We start from the raw sequence: 12,044 nt of genomic DNA on the forward strand, positions 1-12,044 counted from the left end.
ATTCCGTGACTATCACCCCGCATTTGTAGATCAGTGCACTGGCTCGAAGCTTGCTTTGATGCAAGATGTTTAATTTGGTTAAATACTGTTCGGCGATATTTGACATTCCCCGACCTCAATACATTTGGATCATTCTCATTCCCTTACTATTTCGGCGTCGTGGATTATGAGCCGAAGCTTTCACTCAGCCAATCAGCCCAACCTACGCTACTAAACTAACGATGCAAAACACCAAAAAAGAAAGAATAATCTTGTTCTATGCTAATCATATGATTCGTCAAATACATTACGCAAACGCGCATCCATGTCAAATGCAGCCTTCCAGGCCGAGTGCTCCACTTCAAAAAACCTATTACAGCTTCGCAGCAGGCTGCAAAAGATGCTTCATCTCCGAGTTAGGATACTCCACATTCTCCGAAGAATCAGGACGCTGGCGATCCCAAGCCCACTTCTCCACCAATTCAGACTCCAATTCACCCTCAAGCATCTGGGTGATATACTTGCCCAGCACGGGGAAGAACTTGAAGCCGTGGAAAGAGCCGCAGGTTGCGACGTATAGTCCGTTAGAGGCGGAGTGGGGAGAAATGATAAAGTCAGAGGAGGTTGTGAAAGCGTCCCTTTTGAGCGTTAGATTAATTCTACCCACAAGTAAAAGGGTATTTATTAGAAATGGTTAGGTAGGTACTCACCAGCAAATTCGGTGTTTCGTCATCTCCCAGTCCGCGCTTGCGGGTCCATACCACAGATTCCGGGATTCGATGATATCTTGCTTGAGAGGGCCGGGAACCTTCCACTGGTTGTAGTCGTGGGTTGGTGGAGGTGATGAGATGTAACGACCAGGCAAGACCTCCCGGGTGTTTGTGAAAATCTTGGATCCCCACCACTTGAGCTCTCCATCCTTGGTGGGTGGGATGCTACCGATGAACGGTTTGCCTGAAGAAAACAGTTAGCAACAACCTCATGTATACTGATTCAAACTCCAACAACGAATAGCTTACCCTCCTCGGGGGTATAACCCTGGAAGCCGACCGGCATATCCTTGAACTTCTCATACTGCTCCTTCTTCAACTGAGCCATTCCCGTCGTGATTCCCGCAGCCAGAATCCTCTCTCCAGCCCTCAGACCCGCATTGCCACTACTCGCCGCACTCCACTCCAACAACGTGGGCGTGAAAGCGCCCGCGGCGACAATAACATGCGTAGCAGACAAAACCTGACGAGCCTTCGTCTTCGCACCCGTGCAAGAACCTCGACCATCGAACTCCAGCGTGGCAACCTCAGCAGTCACATACTTAACACCCAGTTCCAAACACTTCTTAGTAACAGCTCGCAGGGCATCTCCAGCCGCAGCCCATCCACTAGCTTTGTTAATAAGCACCTCCTTAACGCCAGTATAATCCGCATTATCAAACAGACCGCCGTAAAGCTTCCGCGCCTCAGAAACAGGCAGGGCAATGATATCATCATTGCGGCCAAGCTCCTTGTGATGGTTGATCACGTTCTGCGCATAGTCGCTGCGACACGTCCAGTAGACACCCGTCTGGTGGAAATAAGGTTGCCAGAGCGGGTCAGACTTGAAGATATCTTGTGCTTCGAGGGCAAGTCTGCAGTAGATCTTGTCGTCGTAGTCGGCGCGGACGACCTTGTTCCAGTCCCAGGATGCGGCTACCCGAGACTCGGCGTCGTATGCATCTCGGTCCACGAGAGTGATTGAGGCATTGGGGTATTTTTGGATTAGGTGGTAGGCGGTTGAGACGCCGAAGACACCGGCTCCGATGATGAGGTATGAGGTGTTGCTTGAGGTCATGTTAAGCAAGCCAGAAGATGAGTTCTTTCGAAGCGGGTTCTGATAGCTGCTCAATCAGACGGTGGTGATTGAGAACTACGTCGATGTGATGTCTGATCGACGGATTGGCAAGAGATGATTTATCCTTTTTCCAATTCCTGGGGCAAATCGACAATTTATATGTTCAATTCATCCAGACTTTATGTGACTAGTTTATCTCGAATGGCAAGCCACTCCGCTCTCGCTCACGGGCCGTGAACCGTTGAGCCGGTCACGTGGTGATATAGTTCGCATATTGAACCGAGAATACTAGATATTCTGTAAGATGATATTGGCGAGAAGTAGAGCTGTATTTGCAATGAAATTACTATCCTAGTCCATATTCCCTCACTACTATCTATATTAACATATGTTGTAGTCCCTTTAAATACGATGCACTTTTGAATTAATCGCGGAGTGCTCGTCCAACCAGCGGGCCGGGCACACGGACCGTCTTCACGGACCGGGTCCAGATGCCCCTCAACCCAAATTCAAATCCATTGAACGCCGCCGATTGATCTACGCGGCTGGACCTCGTGACATCTAAAGATAGGAAGATAAATTGACTTGGTTTGGGGAATGCGAACCAATGCCAGAAGATTATGTGTCAGATATATGAGAAATCCAAAGCTCTACGAAAAACACGTCTTGAGTTAAACTAGTAAGTCATAGTGTTCTCGCGTCTAACAAGGCACTGCCTAACTACAGTGTTCAGTAAGTCCTCTTGAATTAGTCTAGGCCGCCTGGCTATCGACAGGCCTTCTGAAACCGAACTTTCCCCGGGGCGTAGAACTCTTATCAGTTTTCGCTCCCCGCTCGAACAAGCCCGCCACTTGACTAAGTACCCCGCATGTAACTAACTGGATAATTGTGATAGAATGATTAAGCTGGATTATTGAGCAATGGTGTTGCCGATCAACATGAGAATCAAATATAACGAATGACTTCAAAATTCGTTGCCCTACAGTCATGCGCTGCAAGTTACAGTCAAAGCAAATCACAATCACATCCGGAAAACCTCAATTCGACGCAGACTATTCATAATACATACACCGCTGGCTCCACAAATGCAGCAAAAAAAGAAAACTCAAATCCCCAGCACAAAGTCTATGTACACGGGAAAGTATGTACAATCAGCCAGGGCACGACGGCACAACCTACGAATAGGACCCTGTCCCATCCATTCCACCATAGTTCTGTTTACAGCACCTGCTGCTGGTTCATCAGCTGCGCAGCGCCGTCGCGGAAGGAGACGGATTGCACACCGACAAAGGCAGTAGAATTGGAGTGCACTGGCAGACCACTGTCGTTACTTTGGTTCAACACAGCCTTGTACTATTTTTAAAGCGTTAGTATAGGATCAAAGGGATAGATGAGGTGGGAGACGGGCACGAACCTTAAAGGCAAAGTTGAGGACTAGCGCAACAGCCAGACCAATGCACACTACGATCGGACCGAGCATGTTGTCGAGATCCTTTCCGCTGCGCTGTCGAATGAGTCGCGCGCGCTTCTCGTACATGTACCAGCCCCAGGCGGCAGAGAACAGGGCAAAGAAAGTGTAGACAATAGCCAAAGCTTGAGCGATCCGGTTGTGTTTGCCGGCAGAATTGTACAAGCCCAAAGACAGACTGGACAGGAGGATACTGATGTGTAGCCACTTGATGAATGTACGCTGGTTGGCGAGCCAGACCTTGCTTTCCACACGAACGGGACCAGAGTCCTTGATCCAAATGCCCGGGTGGCGCACACCAGGGGGCAGGGAGACAACTTCCCGACCAGTCCAGTTATTGGGGTTGATACCGAGCGACTTGAAAACTGCGGCAAATCGGGAGGGAGGCTCCTCGGGTTCCTGGGATTCCTCGACAGGCTCGGCAACGGGCTCGGGTTCACGGCGCGGGTGAGGCGCAACGACAGAGATACGTCGTTGTGTTTGGTTCTGGCCCTCGCTGATGCCAGAGGCACGACGCATGGCAGAGCGGCTACCAGGCTCACCCCACCGGCTGAAGGGAGATGCAGACAAGGGGCCACTGGGGCTGCCTGTGCCGCCCATGAAACTGCCAACGGCCATGTCGTCCTCAGCACGCTTGGCTAGGCGCTCTTGTTCCTCGTGGAACGCAGTTTCCGGGTCACGACGGATGTCGTTGTCCAGCGCACTAAGCCAGAAGGGGAAGCTGTTGACGTGATCCTCGAAGAGCTGGGCGGTACCATGAACAAACTTGGAGAAGCGGGGTGCATCCTTGACCAAGTGAGAAGACATCAGGTCATTCACCCACTCAGCATCGTGGGCCTTACCACGCAGCTTAATCTCGAGCAAAGCGTGGGGGAAGCGAACTATTTCGCCAGTTCGAATAGCGTCGAAGGGGTATGACATGCGAGCATCATCCAGATCAGTGCGATGCCATTCGGAAGGCTCACGGCAAGGGCGCTCGCTATCGAGGGAATCCTCACGAATCAGAGCGAGATTGGTGTCGAGGGAGATGCGAATGCGATTATCGCCAGGAATTTGGAATGCAGTGCGGGTATAGTTAGCTCGTAGCATGGGCTGCAGGTTGTGTTCCTTAATGAAAGCCTGCAACTCTTCCACATTGCTCTTCAGGGTTTGAGCCTCGACGGAGCCCTCGCCATCATTCATGTCTTCCATTCGGTGAACTTGCTTGTCCAAGTGGTACTCATCATCCAGGAACTCCTTGATGTGCTTCTCCTTGAGCTGCACTCTGATCTCACGGCTGCTGTCGTCCTCTGCTACAATCTTCTTCTCCAAGAAGATAGGTGGCTTGTCCTTGAGCTGTCCGGTCCACCGCAGCCTCAAAGAGCCGGCTTCAGAGGCACGAGCGACCTTTTGGTTATAGAGATCAAACTGGCGGTTATCAAAGTAAAGGGAGGTGATGGTTGGGTCGTCGGTCAGACCATCCAAATGTTTCGAGCTTCCGGGGTTGTAAATCAGCACAGGCAGCCGGCGGAGGATAAAAGTCTTGACCTCGAGAACATTGTCGACGTGCACCCAGAATTTATAGGACGAATAAACATCTCGTCCGAACCCACGTTCTGGCTCCTTAGGTTGCACAATATCCTGGCTCAGGGTCTCGCGCACAAACGAGTACATCACCGACAGACGATGCACCAGCGGGGAGTAGTCCTCGGAATTGAAGGGTGTTTGAGACAGGCGCACTTGCAGCAGGGGCTTGACGCGGTAACGGGCACCACGCTTGCGATCGTGCTTCTTGGCGGCTTTGAGGAAACCCGTGAAGTTGATACGGCTGTACTTTTCGAGCTCACTGACTTCCTTGGTGATGTTGTCGAGTTCTTGCAGAACTTCCGAAGCGATTGTGCGCTTCTCTGGATCGTCCATGTCCGAAGGTTCCTGGCTGGTGGTCGGTGCCAACGGGCGAAGCTTGGCCTCGCACGCGGTGGTACGCTCTCGGAGCTGCTGCGAGGTCTCTGATTGGAAGGTATTGACCTTGTCTAGCTGAACGTTGAGAAGTTCCTGCACAAAGGCCTCTTCGTCTTGCTCGGTCCACTGGCTCTCGTCTGAGTCGCTGGCGTCCGCATCCGCACCTGTGACATCATGCTCGCGCAGAAGGGACTTCAGCTTAGCGTAGTCAATGTACTTGCCCTTCCAGGGCGGGTACACCGCATTCCGCAGCGTCTTTCCGAACCTCATGGTGTCTCAACTGAGGGTAGGTAGGCCAGATGAGAATGGGAGGGGTCGTGATTGTGATTATGTCGCCTCTGCCGGTGGTATCGTAAGTGTCCACCGGGGGCGGGCAAATGGGGCAATTGCTACGACGAGGCCCGGAAGTGATCCAACAATACCGGACTTCAATGACTTGAAGGCTGGTTATCACTCGCTGATTGAAAATGAAGCAATTCGTAGAAAGCTGGAGGGTTCGACGGCGAAGAGAAAAAGCGAAGCGAGTAACTAGTGAGTGGGATGGCGTTGAGGTGTCGGTTGCACGTGCGACCTTCAGTGGCTAGCTTTCCTCCTGCCGCTTGCAGCTTCTCAGCCAATCAGCGACTCCTGTTCGATTAGCTTGAGACCAGAGCTTCATTCTGCGACTCGGACTAACTTAACTTGGCCCGGACTAATCCTAATCCGGCAGCGGTAGTACGGGTAAATGATGGTCGTCTTCGACATTGCAGCGTGAATGGCTTACGCTAACTTGTTAAGACTGGGGCTGGCCACGGCCCTGGGGCCGCAGTGGATTTCGGTTGCTTACCTGAGTCCCGGCCCGTCTATGTTGCTCTCCGGGAGGTTTACTTCGGGTATTTCTAGAGAAGCTGGAAAATCAAGTGATGCTAACAACCAGAGAAGATATGTCAACGATTGATGCACGATAGCCATGGTCTAGTAGACGGACCAAACTTCCTACTTGCGATATATCAGCAAACCCTCGAGAACTCAATCTCAGCCAGCGCCCCACACCCATGAACATGGAGTAAGGTCAGCCTTGAACAATCGCAACTATGGAACATAGCTATACGTGCCCATTAGCGGTAAACCTGTTGTTATAGATGTCGTGCCATTTGTTAGGCTGTTAAATATTTGCCTGCTTCAATGACATCTTGATCAGTCCATGACTCTATATTCTCTACGCTATTCTCCTTCCCAACATACTATCTAGACTTCCCCGTTGTCCTTGGCTATACACATCTGTAACTGTTCATCTCTGGGCACCCAGAAACTTCTCCCCCTTCAATGTCAGTTAAGCCTATTGATCCTGGACACGTTCACCTTAAAGTATACGATTGTAAAAGGCCCAACCAAGTCTATATCCAAACCTTAGGAACCCATTTCGGATCTCGCCGATCACGTTAGTCAGCCTCGGCTCAGTCGTCGGAATTCATTCCAGTCTCCGCGGGCATCATATTGCCGATAGTCCATATACAACAGTACAAACCCTCCACACGCGGCCTCAGTTCGGCGTTTCATATATTCTGGTGTCGCGTGCCATATTCCCTGATCCGCATCCGATGGCGGAGCCTGCCCAACCCAAAAACACAACGGGCCTGTCCCACCCCTCTCCACGGCGTCTTAGCCGAGCTGCGTCGACGGCCGTACCCGCATGTCCCCAACCCACCGGGCTGCAAGAAGCGAGCCTCTGTCGCCCTGATTCTACGAGTAAAACCGACCTATGACCATTGGCCAGGCTCGGATACTATCGCGAATGACACGTCCTTACCCATTGAGCAACAGTTGCAGAATTTCTTCGCTCAGCCGTGGGTCGAGCGTGGGGATCCGGAGGTGTTGTTCATCAAGCGTGCTTCGCGCGAGGGAGATCGCTGGACTGGACATGTCGCATTGCCTGGTGGAAAGAGAGATCCAGAAGATGAGGACGATCGAGCGGCGGCGGTTAGGGAGGCTTCAGAGGAGATCGGCTTTGACTTGACGACGGATGATGTGATCAGCGTGGGCAACCTTCCCGAGCGAGTGGTCACTACGAGCTGGGGATCGGTCCCGTATGTATTGCTTGTGCTTGTTATCAATTTTCTTCAAATACTAATTGCTTCTCCCTTGCAGACTTATGGTCCTCTGCCCGTTCGTTTTCCTGACCACCCGCAACGATTGTCCAACCTTGAAACTCCAGCCCACCGAAGTAGCTTCGACACATTGGATCCCACTCCGAGCTCTCCTATCGCCTTCCCTCCGAACCGTTGAATATGTGGACATTTCACAGCGCTTCGCAGGACAATACGGGTATATGGCCCGTCTGGCTGTTCGATCTCTGATGGGCTGGATGCAGTTCGCGGCCGTGCGACTACTCTCCTCAGAAACCCAGCAATGTACCTCGGTTCCCGGCTTCGTCCCCGACGACACTACGAAACAGAAATCATTGATATCAAGATTCAAAGCTTGGACTTTGAGCAACCAGGCTGAGTCAGGTGATCTGAACCGTCCTCTGTTACTCTGGGGCCTGACACTCGGGGTCCTGGCCGATTTCTTGGACATGCTTCCTCCTCACACTGCAGTCGAGCTGTGGAAATACCCCACATTCACGGCGCCCGATCTCCGATTGATTGTGAGTATCTTGACATATAACCTTCGAAAGCGCAATTCGCGCGAAGTGAAAATGGGCGCTCGGCCCACGGACACCGCCGCAGATAGCGAGACCGCCGCGCTGCCTGTTACCCCCGGTGCAGATGATCATGACCACAATGAAGTAGGTATTGGAGGCCTAGGTGTTGGTCGCTACTATGGCCCTGCCGATCGCACCGCCGATGGTACCTCGTATGCGGTGGGTATCATGTTGCGAGGATACTATCAACGGTTGCGGGTTGCCATCTGGGTATTCCTCGCCTGGCGCGCGGCTCTCGGCTCAGCAGCAGCATTTACGGCCTGGCGATTCCTTCGTCGACGACTTTAATGAGGCGATCTCAACTTTCTTTTTCGCTAGCTAGATCTAGATGGTATATACATAATAATTGGGACTGTAATACATAGACATTACCACTGGTCAGAGACCCAGGTTTAAAGAGTGATTACCTAATCCAAATATTCCCCACACCTTCAACCCGCCGCAAGCTCCGCAAGTAACTAAACAATCCCCTCGTCTCTCAATGATCGCGCACTCAACTCCCACCCAGCACCATGGCAGCAACACAGAAGCTCTACCCCCGCGGCACGGTCAAGCGCATTGTCAAAGCGCACTCTAATCGCAGTGTGAGCAAGAATGCCGATATCCTGGTATGTCACAGCTATGAAGTGTCTCCCAACGCGGCTGGATCTCGTTGCTAACGGGGGCTTTTGCCTGTTTCACCAGATATTCCTCGACTACATGCTATTCATGCAAGAGTATGATTAAATCTTTCCTTCCCGCCTTATCTTTCCTGGTCGCGTCCAGTTGCACATCTCGAATTCGGAGCTTTGCGGTCTTACAAGGGTCAGCAGGCTAACCACCCACAATTAGATTGATGCGCGAGGCTTCTATTCGATCACGCAAGTCAGGCGAAAAGAATATATCGGCCAATTCTGTCCGCAAGGTCACTGAGGTATGGTTGCCTCTTTTCGTTTGGAATGGGGTGTTTGTCTGGCTGGGAAGAAATCGCTGACATGAATTGGTTCTCTTTTGGAACAGAAAACCTTGCGCAAATTCCAAGGATGATCGAGACTCACTAGGCACATTCTGATCGAGTGATATACCGGAGCAATATTGGTGGTCGCGTGGGTGGATAACAGCGGAGTCTCTTGGGTTTTGCGGGTTTGGGTGTACTAGCATTATGGCGTAATTGGTGTGCGGAGTTCAAGATACCCCAGAATTGAGAGAACTACCAGACATGGTAGTGTTTTGAACCAAGTGAATTTCACAACAAACACACATACGCGAACTTTCTTTGTAGCTTTGTTGGGTATAGACCAACTTGTTTGTTGAAGGTACTTTCCGGAGGCTTAAATGCGGGCAGCCCACCGATCAGGAAAGGGTTCGGGCGACTTCCACCCACATCGATCCTGTGGATCTTCGACTGATCTCTCTCTCCAACTCTCTCAACTCCCCCAACCTTCCCACCCATCCTCCTCTTTCATCTGGTAAACCCCCGCGGTTCTGGGCTTGAACGTGCTTGCACCTTGTACAGCACATCTCTACCTATTTTAACTTTCGAAGCTGTGTCACATACATTCCATCATGGCTCCCGCTTCCGCCACCTCTCAGAGATCCAACGACAAGTCCAAGAGACAGCCCTCTCAAGCTCCCAGCACCTCCAAGGCTGGGTCGGAGAGTCCTGTCTCTGAGGCTAACGGCACTGAACCAACCTACTTGAAGGAGCTGCAGAAGTGCGTATGACGCGATCGGTTTCTGCCTGACACGTGAAGCTAATTGGATTGCGCCTCTAGGAGTCTGCGCAACACTGCAAAGAAGTTGGTATGTTTCATGAGATTTCTGCTTCCTTTGGCTCGATTCTCGATGATTTTGATTAGTATACTGACGATTGTTGCTCTTTGTATAGAACGCGACTGCCAAGATTGACGCTATCATCGCCGAGAACGAAGGCAAGTCTCTGGACGACCTTGTGGCCGAGAAGAAGATCAATGCCGATCAAAAGGCTCAGGCCCTGAAGAAGCCTGCTCTTCAGGCAACCATTGCCCAGATCGAGGAACAAATTGGTCACTACAAGCAGTTCGCTGCCCAATACGAGGCGCGTCTGGAGAGCGAGAAGGCCGCTTTGGAGAAAGCCCACCAGGAGGAGCTGGAGGCAGTGCGTGCCAATGCCATTGCTGATGCTACTGAGACCTCGGCGCGCGTTCTGCGCGAGCAATTGCTCACCTTGACCAAGTTCTTGTGCGCGGCGGCTAACATGCGTCATGCGGGCGAGACTGAGTCTCTTGAGAGCCGTGCCTTCGAGGGTGTGTTGTTCCAGGTCTACGGAGGTAACAAGAAGGCTGTTGATTCCATGGTGAAGCTGGTTGAGGGTGCGGACGAAAAGGTGATTGGTGTTGAGGGTGAGGCCCTCGAGCTGAGCTGTAAGTTTTGTCTTTGATCCCTGCCCCGCATCGCCTCTCCAAGCATTTTGCTCACGCCCACTGTTTTTAGATGGCGATGTGAAGCTGGCATCCAACAAGTTTGCGCCTGCGGAAGTGACCACCGAAGTGACCACCGAATCCGCCGTCGTGTCCGACCCTACCGTGGCTAATGCTGGCCTGACCGAGCTCCAGGATCCCTCCGTCAGCGATGAGTTGGCTGCCTCCGAGGCGGCCAATGCTACCCCTCAGGCCGGGCAGGTTGCGCCTCCTGCGCAGACCCTGATCTCTGATGCTGCGAACCAGATCGCTGAGACAACCTACAACCCAACCTCCATGGACTCGTCCGCTACCACCGATGGCTGGGTGGAGGTCCCCCGTGACCCGGCCGAGACCGAGACTGGTCTCCAGGCCACTCCTGCCGACGTGAACAACAACACCGCTACCGCTAAGGAAACTCCAGCCGGAGCTAAGGGTCAGAATGGTGGCCACCGTGGCCGCGGTCACCGTCGTCCTCGTGGTGGCGAAGGTTCTCGTGGACGCGGAGGCCGCGGTGAATTCCGTGGCCGTGGCCATGGAGCCGGTCGTGGAGGTCGTGGCCGTGGCGGATCCAACGCCTCCCCAGCAGCGACCCCTGCTCCCTCCAACCAGGCCGCCGCTGACTGGTAAACAAACCACAGTTCAACATCCCCTCGATGCTGATCACTTGATACCTATCTAATCACCGGCTTCCCCCTCAAATCGGACAATGCTGCCCACCCCCCTCACTGCCATTCTCTCTTGCCGCTGGTCTGGTGGTATGGATCACGAACGCAACGAATTTTCTTTTTCGGAAAAATGATTGGGGTCTCTGTTTTCTCCTGACACAAAAAATTGTCATCTCCTATCTAATGCTTTGTTTCGAGCGTGCATATTCCCCCCGATCAGGGTTATCTTTTCTCCATGTATTCTATTGTCTATTTCCTGGGTGATTCGATGGTGATGGAGCAATGGTGGGTTGGCAGCTAAATTCTGATGGGAAGGTTATTAATGAAGAATTGTATGGCGAGTCTTGATGATCTGTGATTGTAGGTGTAAGATCAACGTAGATTTAGCTACTGTTGATGGCATTAGTTTGGTACATAGTGACCGATTCTTGATGTATAGATAGGCAATCGAGTCCGTGCGGTAGCCAATCCTACCGTCGCTGCTCGAAGTTAGTGCCGAGCCTAGTTTAACTTCCCCAGTGACTCGGAGCCTCTCATTGACAGACAGGATGTTTGAGAAGTTATCCTCGATTTTCAATACAAAGCACACTTTTTTCCAAATCCTCTCAGACCTCCATCTCGAAATCAATCAACAATACTCATCCTTCGAGATCCCCGTACGCGCCAAATATCTCATACTAGCCGGTGATATTGGGCGCTGAGCAGACTCGGCAATTACCGCACTTCCATCCAAAAGCAAACAGATCGATTCGAGTTTGCCTTTCTCATTCTTGGAAACCATGAGTTCTACAATGACACCTTCACTATGGGATTACAGAAAGCTAGGAAACTTGAGCTAGAGCTTTACTTGAACAGGCATCTCATCCTCCTCCATCAGACGGCCTACGATATTCCGGGGTCTAGTGTTACGATCCTCGGTTGCACACTGTGGTCGAAAGTCCCCCATAAAGCAAGAGAAACTGTCCACTCAAAAATACAAGACTTCAAAAAGGTCCAAGATTGGACTGTGGACGATCACAATGCGTCTCACGACGCGGATCGGACCTGGCTACTAGACGAGA

General features: G+C 51.8%; 5 protein-coding genes across 5 annotated transcripts; 3 read left to right on the plus strand and 2 right to left on the minus strand.

Annotated features, from left to right (window-relative positions):
• Positions 1 to 256: 256 nt before the first annotated feature.
• Positions 257 to 2,000, minus strand: N7473_000411 (NAD(P)/FAD-dependent oxidoreductase). The gene is made up of 3 exons (XM_057146351.1): positions 999 to 2,000; positions 690 to 933; positions 257 to 617 (listed from the first exon to the last, which is right to left on the minus strand). Exons 1-3 carry the CDS (start codon positions 1,804 to 1,806, stop codon positions 353 to 355), a joined length of 1,317 nt encoding a protein of 438 aa, XP_057014237.1. The 5' UTR covers positions 1,807 to 2,000; the 3' UTR covers positions 257 to 352.
• Positions 2,001 to 3,024: 1,024 nt separating this feature from the next.
• Positions 3,025 to 5,485, minus strand: N7473_000412 (SPX domain protein; the record flags this gene model as incomplete). The annotated part of the gene is made up of 2 exons (XM_057146352.1): positions 3,025 to 3,159; positions 3,221 to 5,485. The coding sequence occupies 2 exons, from the start codon at positions 5,483 to 5,485 to the stop codon at positions 3,025 to 3,027; spliced, it is 2,400 nt and encodes a 799-aa protein (XP_057014238.1).
• Positions 5,486 to 6,288: 803 nt separating this feature from the next.
• Positions 6,289 to 8,186, plus strand: N7473_000413 (NUDIX hydrolase; the record flags this gene model as incomplete). The annotated part of the gene is made up of 3 exons (XM_057146353.1): positions 6,289 to 6,318; positions 6,716 to 7,281; positions 7,343 to 8,186. The coding sequence occupies 3 exons, from the start codon at positions 6,289 to 6,291 to the stop codon at positions 8,184 to 8,186; spliced, it is 1,440 nt and encodes a 479-aa protein (XP_057014239.1).
• Positions 8,187 to 8,410: 224 nt separating this feature from the next.
• N7473_000414 (uncharacterized protein) lies at positions 8,411 to 8,924 on the plus strand (the record flags this gene model as incomplete). Its single annotated transcript, XM_057146354.1, has 4 exons — positions 8,411 to 8,506; positions 8,583 to 8,614; positions 8,730 to 8,811; positions 8,898 to 8,924. 4 exons carry the CDS (start codon positions 8,411 to 8,413, stop codon positions 8,922 to 8,924), a joined length of 237 nt encoding a protein of 78 aa, XP_057014240.1.
• Positions 8,925 to 9,443: 519 nt separating this feature from the next.
• On the plus strand, positions 9,444 to 10,945 carry N7473_000415 (uncharacterized protein; the record flags this gene model as incomplete). Its single annotated transcript, XM_057146355.1, has 4 exons — positions 9,444 to 9,592; positions 9,653 to 9,680; positions 9,766 to 10,279; positions 10,350 to 10,945. 4 exons carry the CDS (start codon positions 9,444 to 9,446, stop codon positions 10,943 to 10,945), a joined length of 1,287 nt encoding a protein of 428 aa, XP_057014241.1.
• Between the last annotated feature and the right edge of the window lie 1,099 nt (positions 10,946 to 12,044).

This window comes from Penicillium subrubescens, assembly GCF_028828155.1.
Source record: "Penicillium subrubescens strain IBT 31985 chromosome Unknown utg000001l_segment0_segment0, whole genome shotgun sequence".
NCBI classification, from domain to species: domain Eukaryota; kingdom Fungi; phylum Ascomycota; class Eurotiomycetes; order Eurotiales; family Aspergillaceae; genus Penicillium; species Penicillium subrubescens.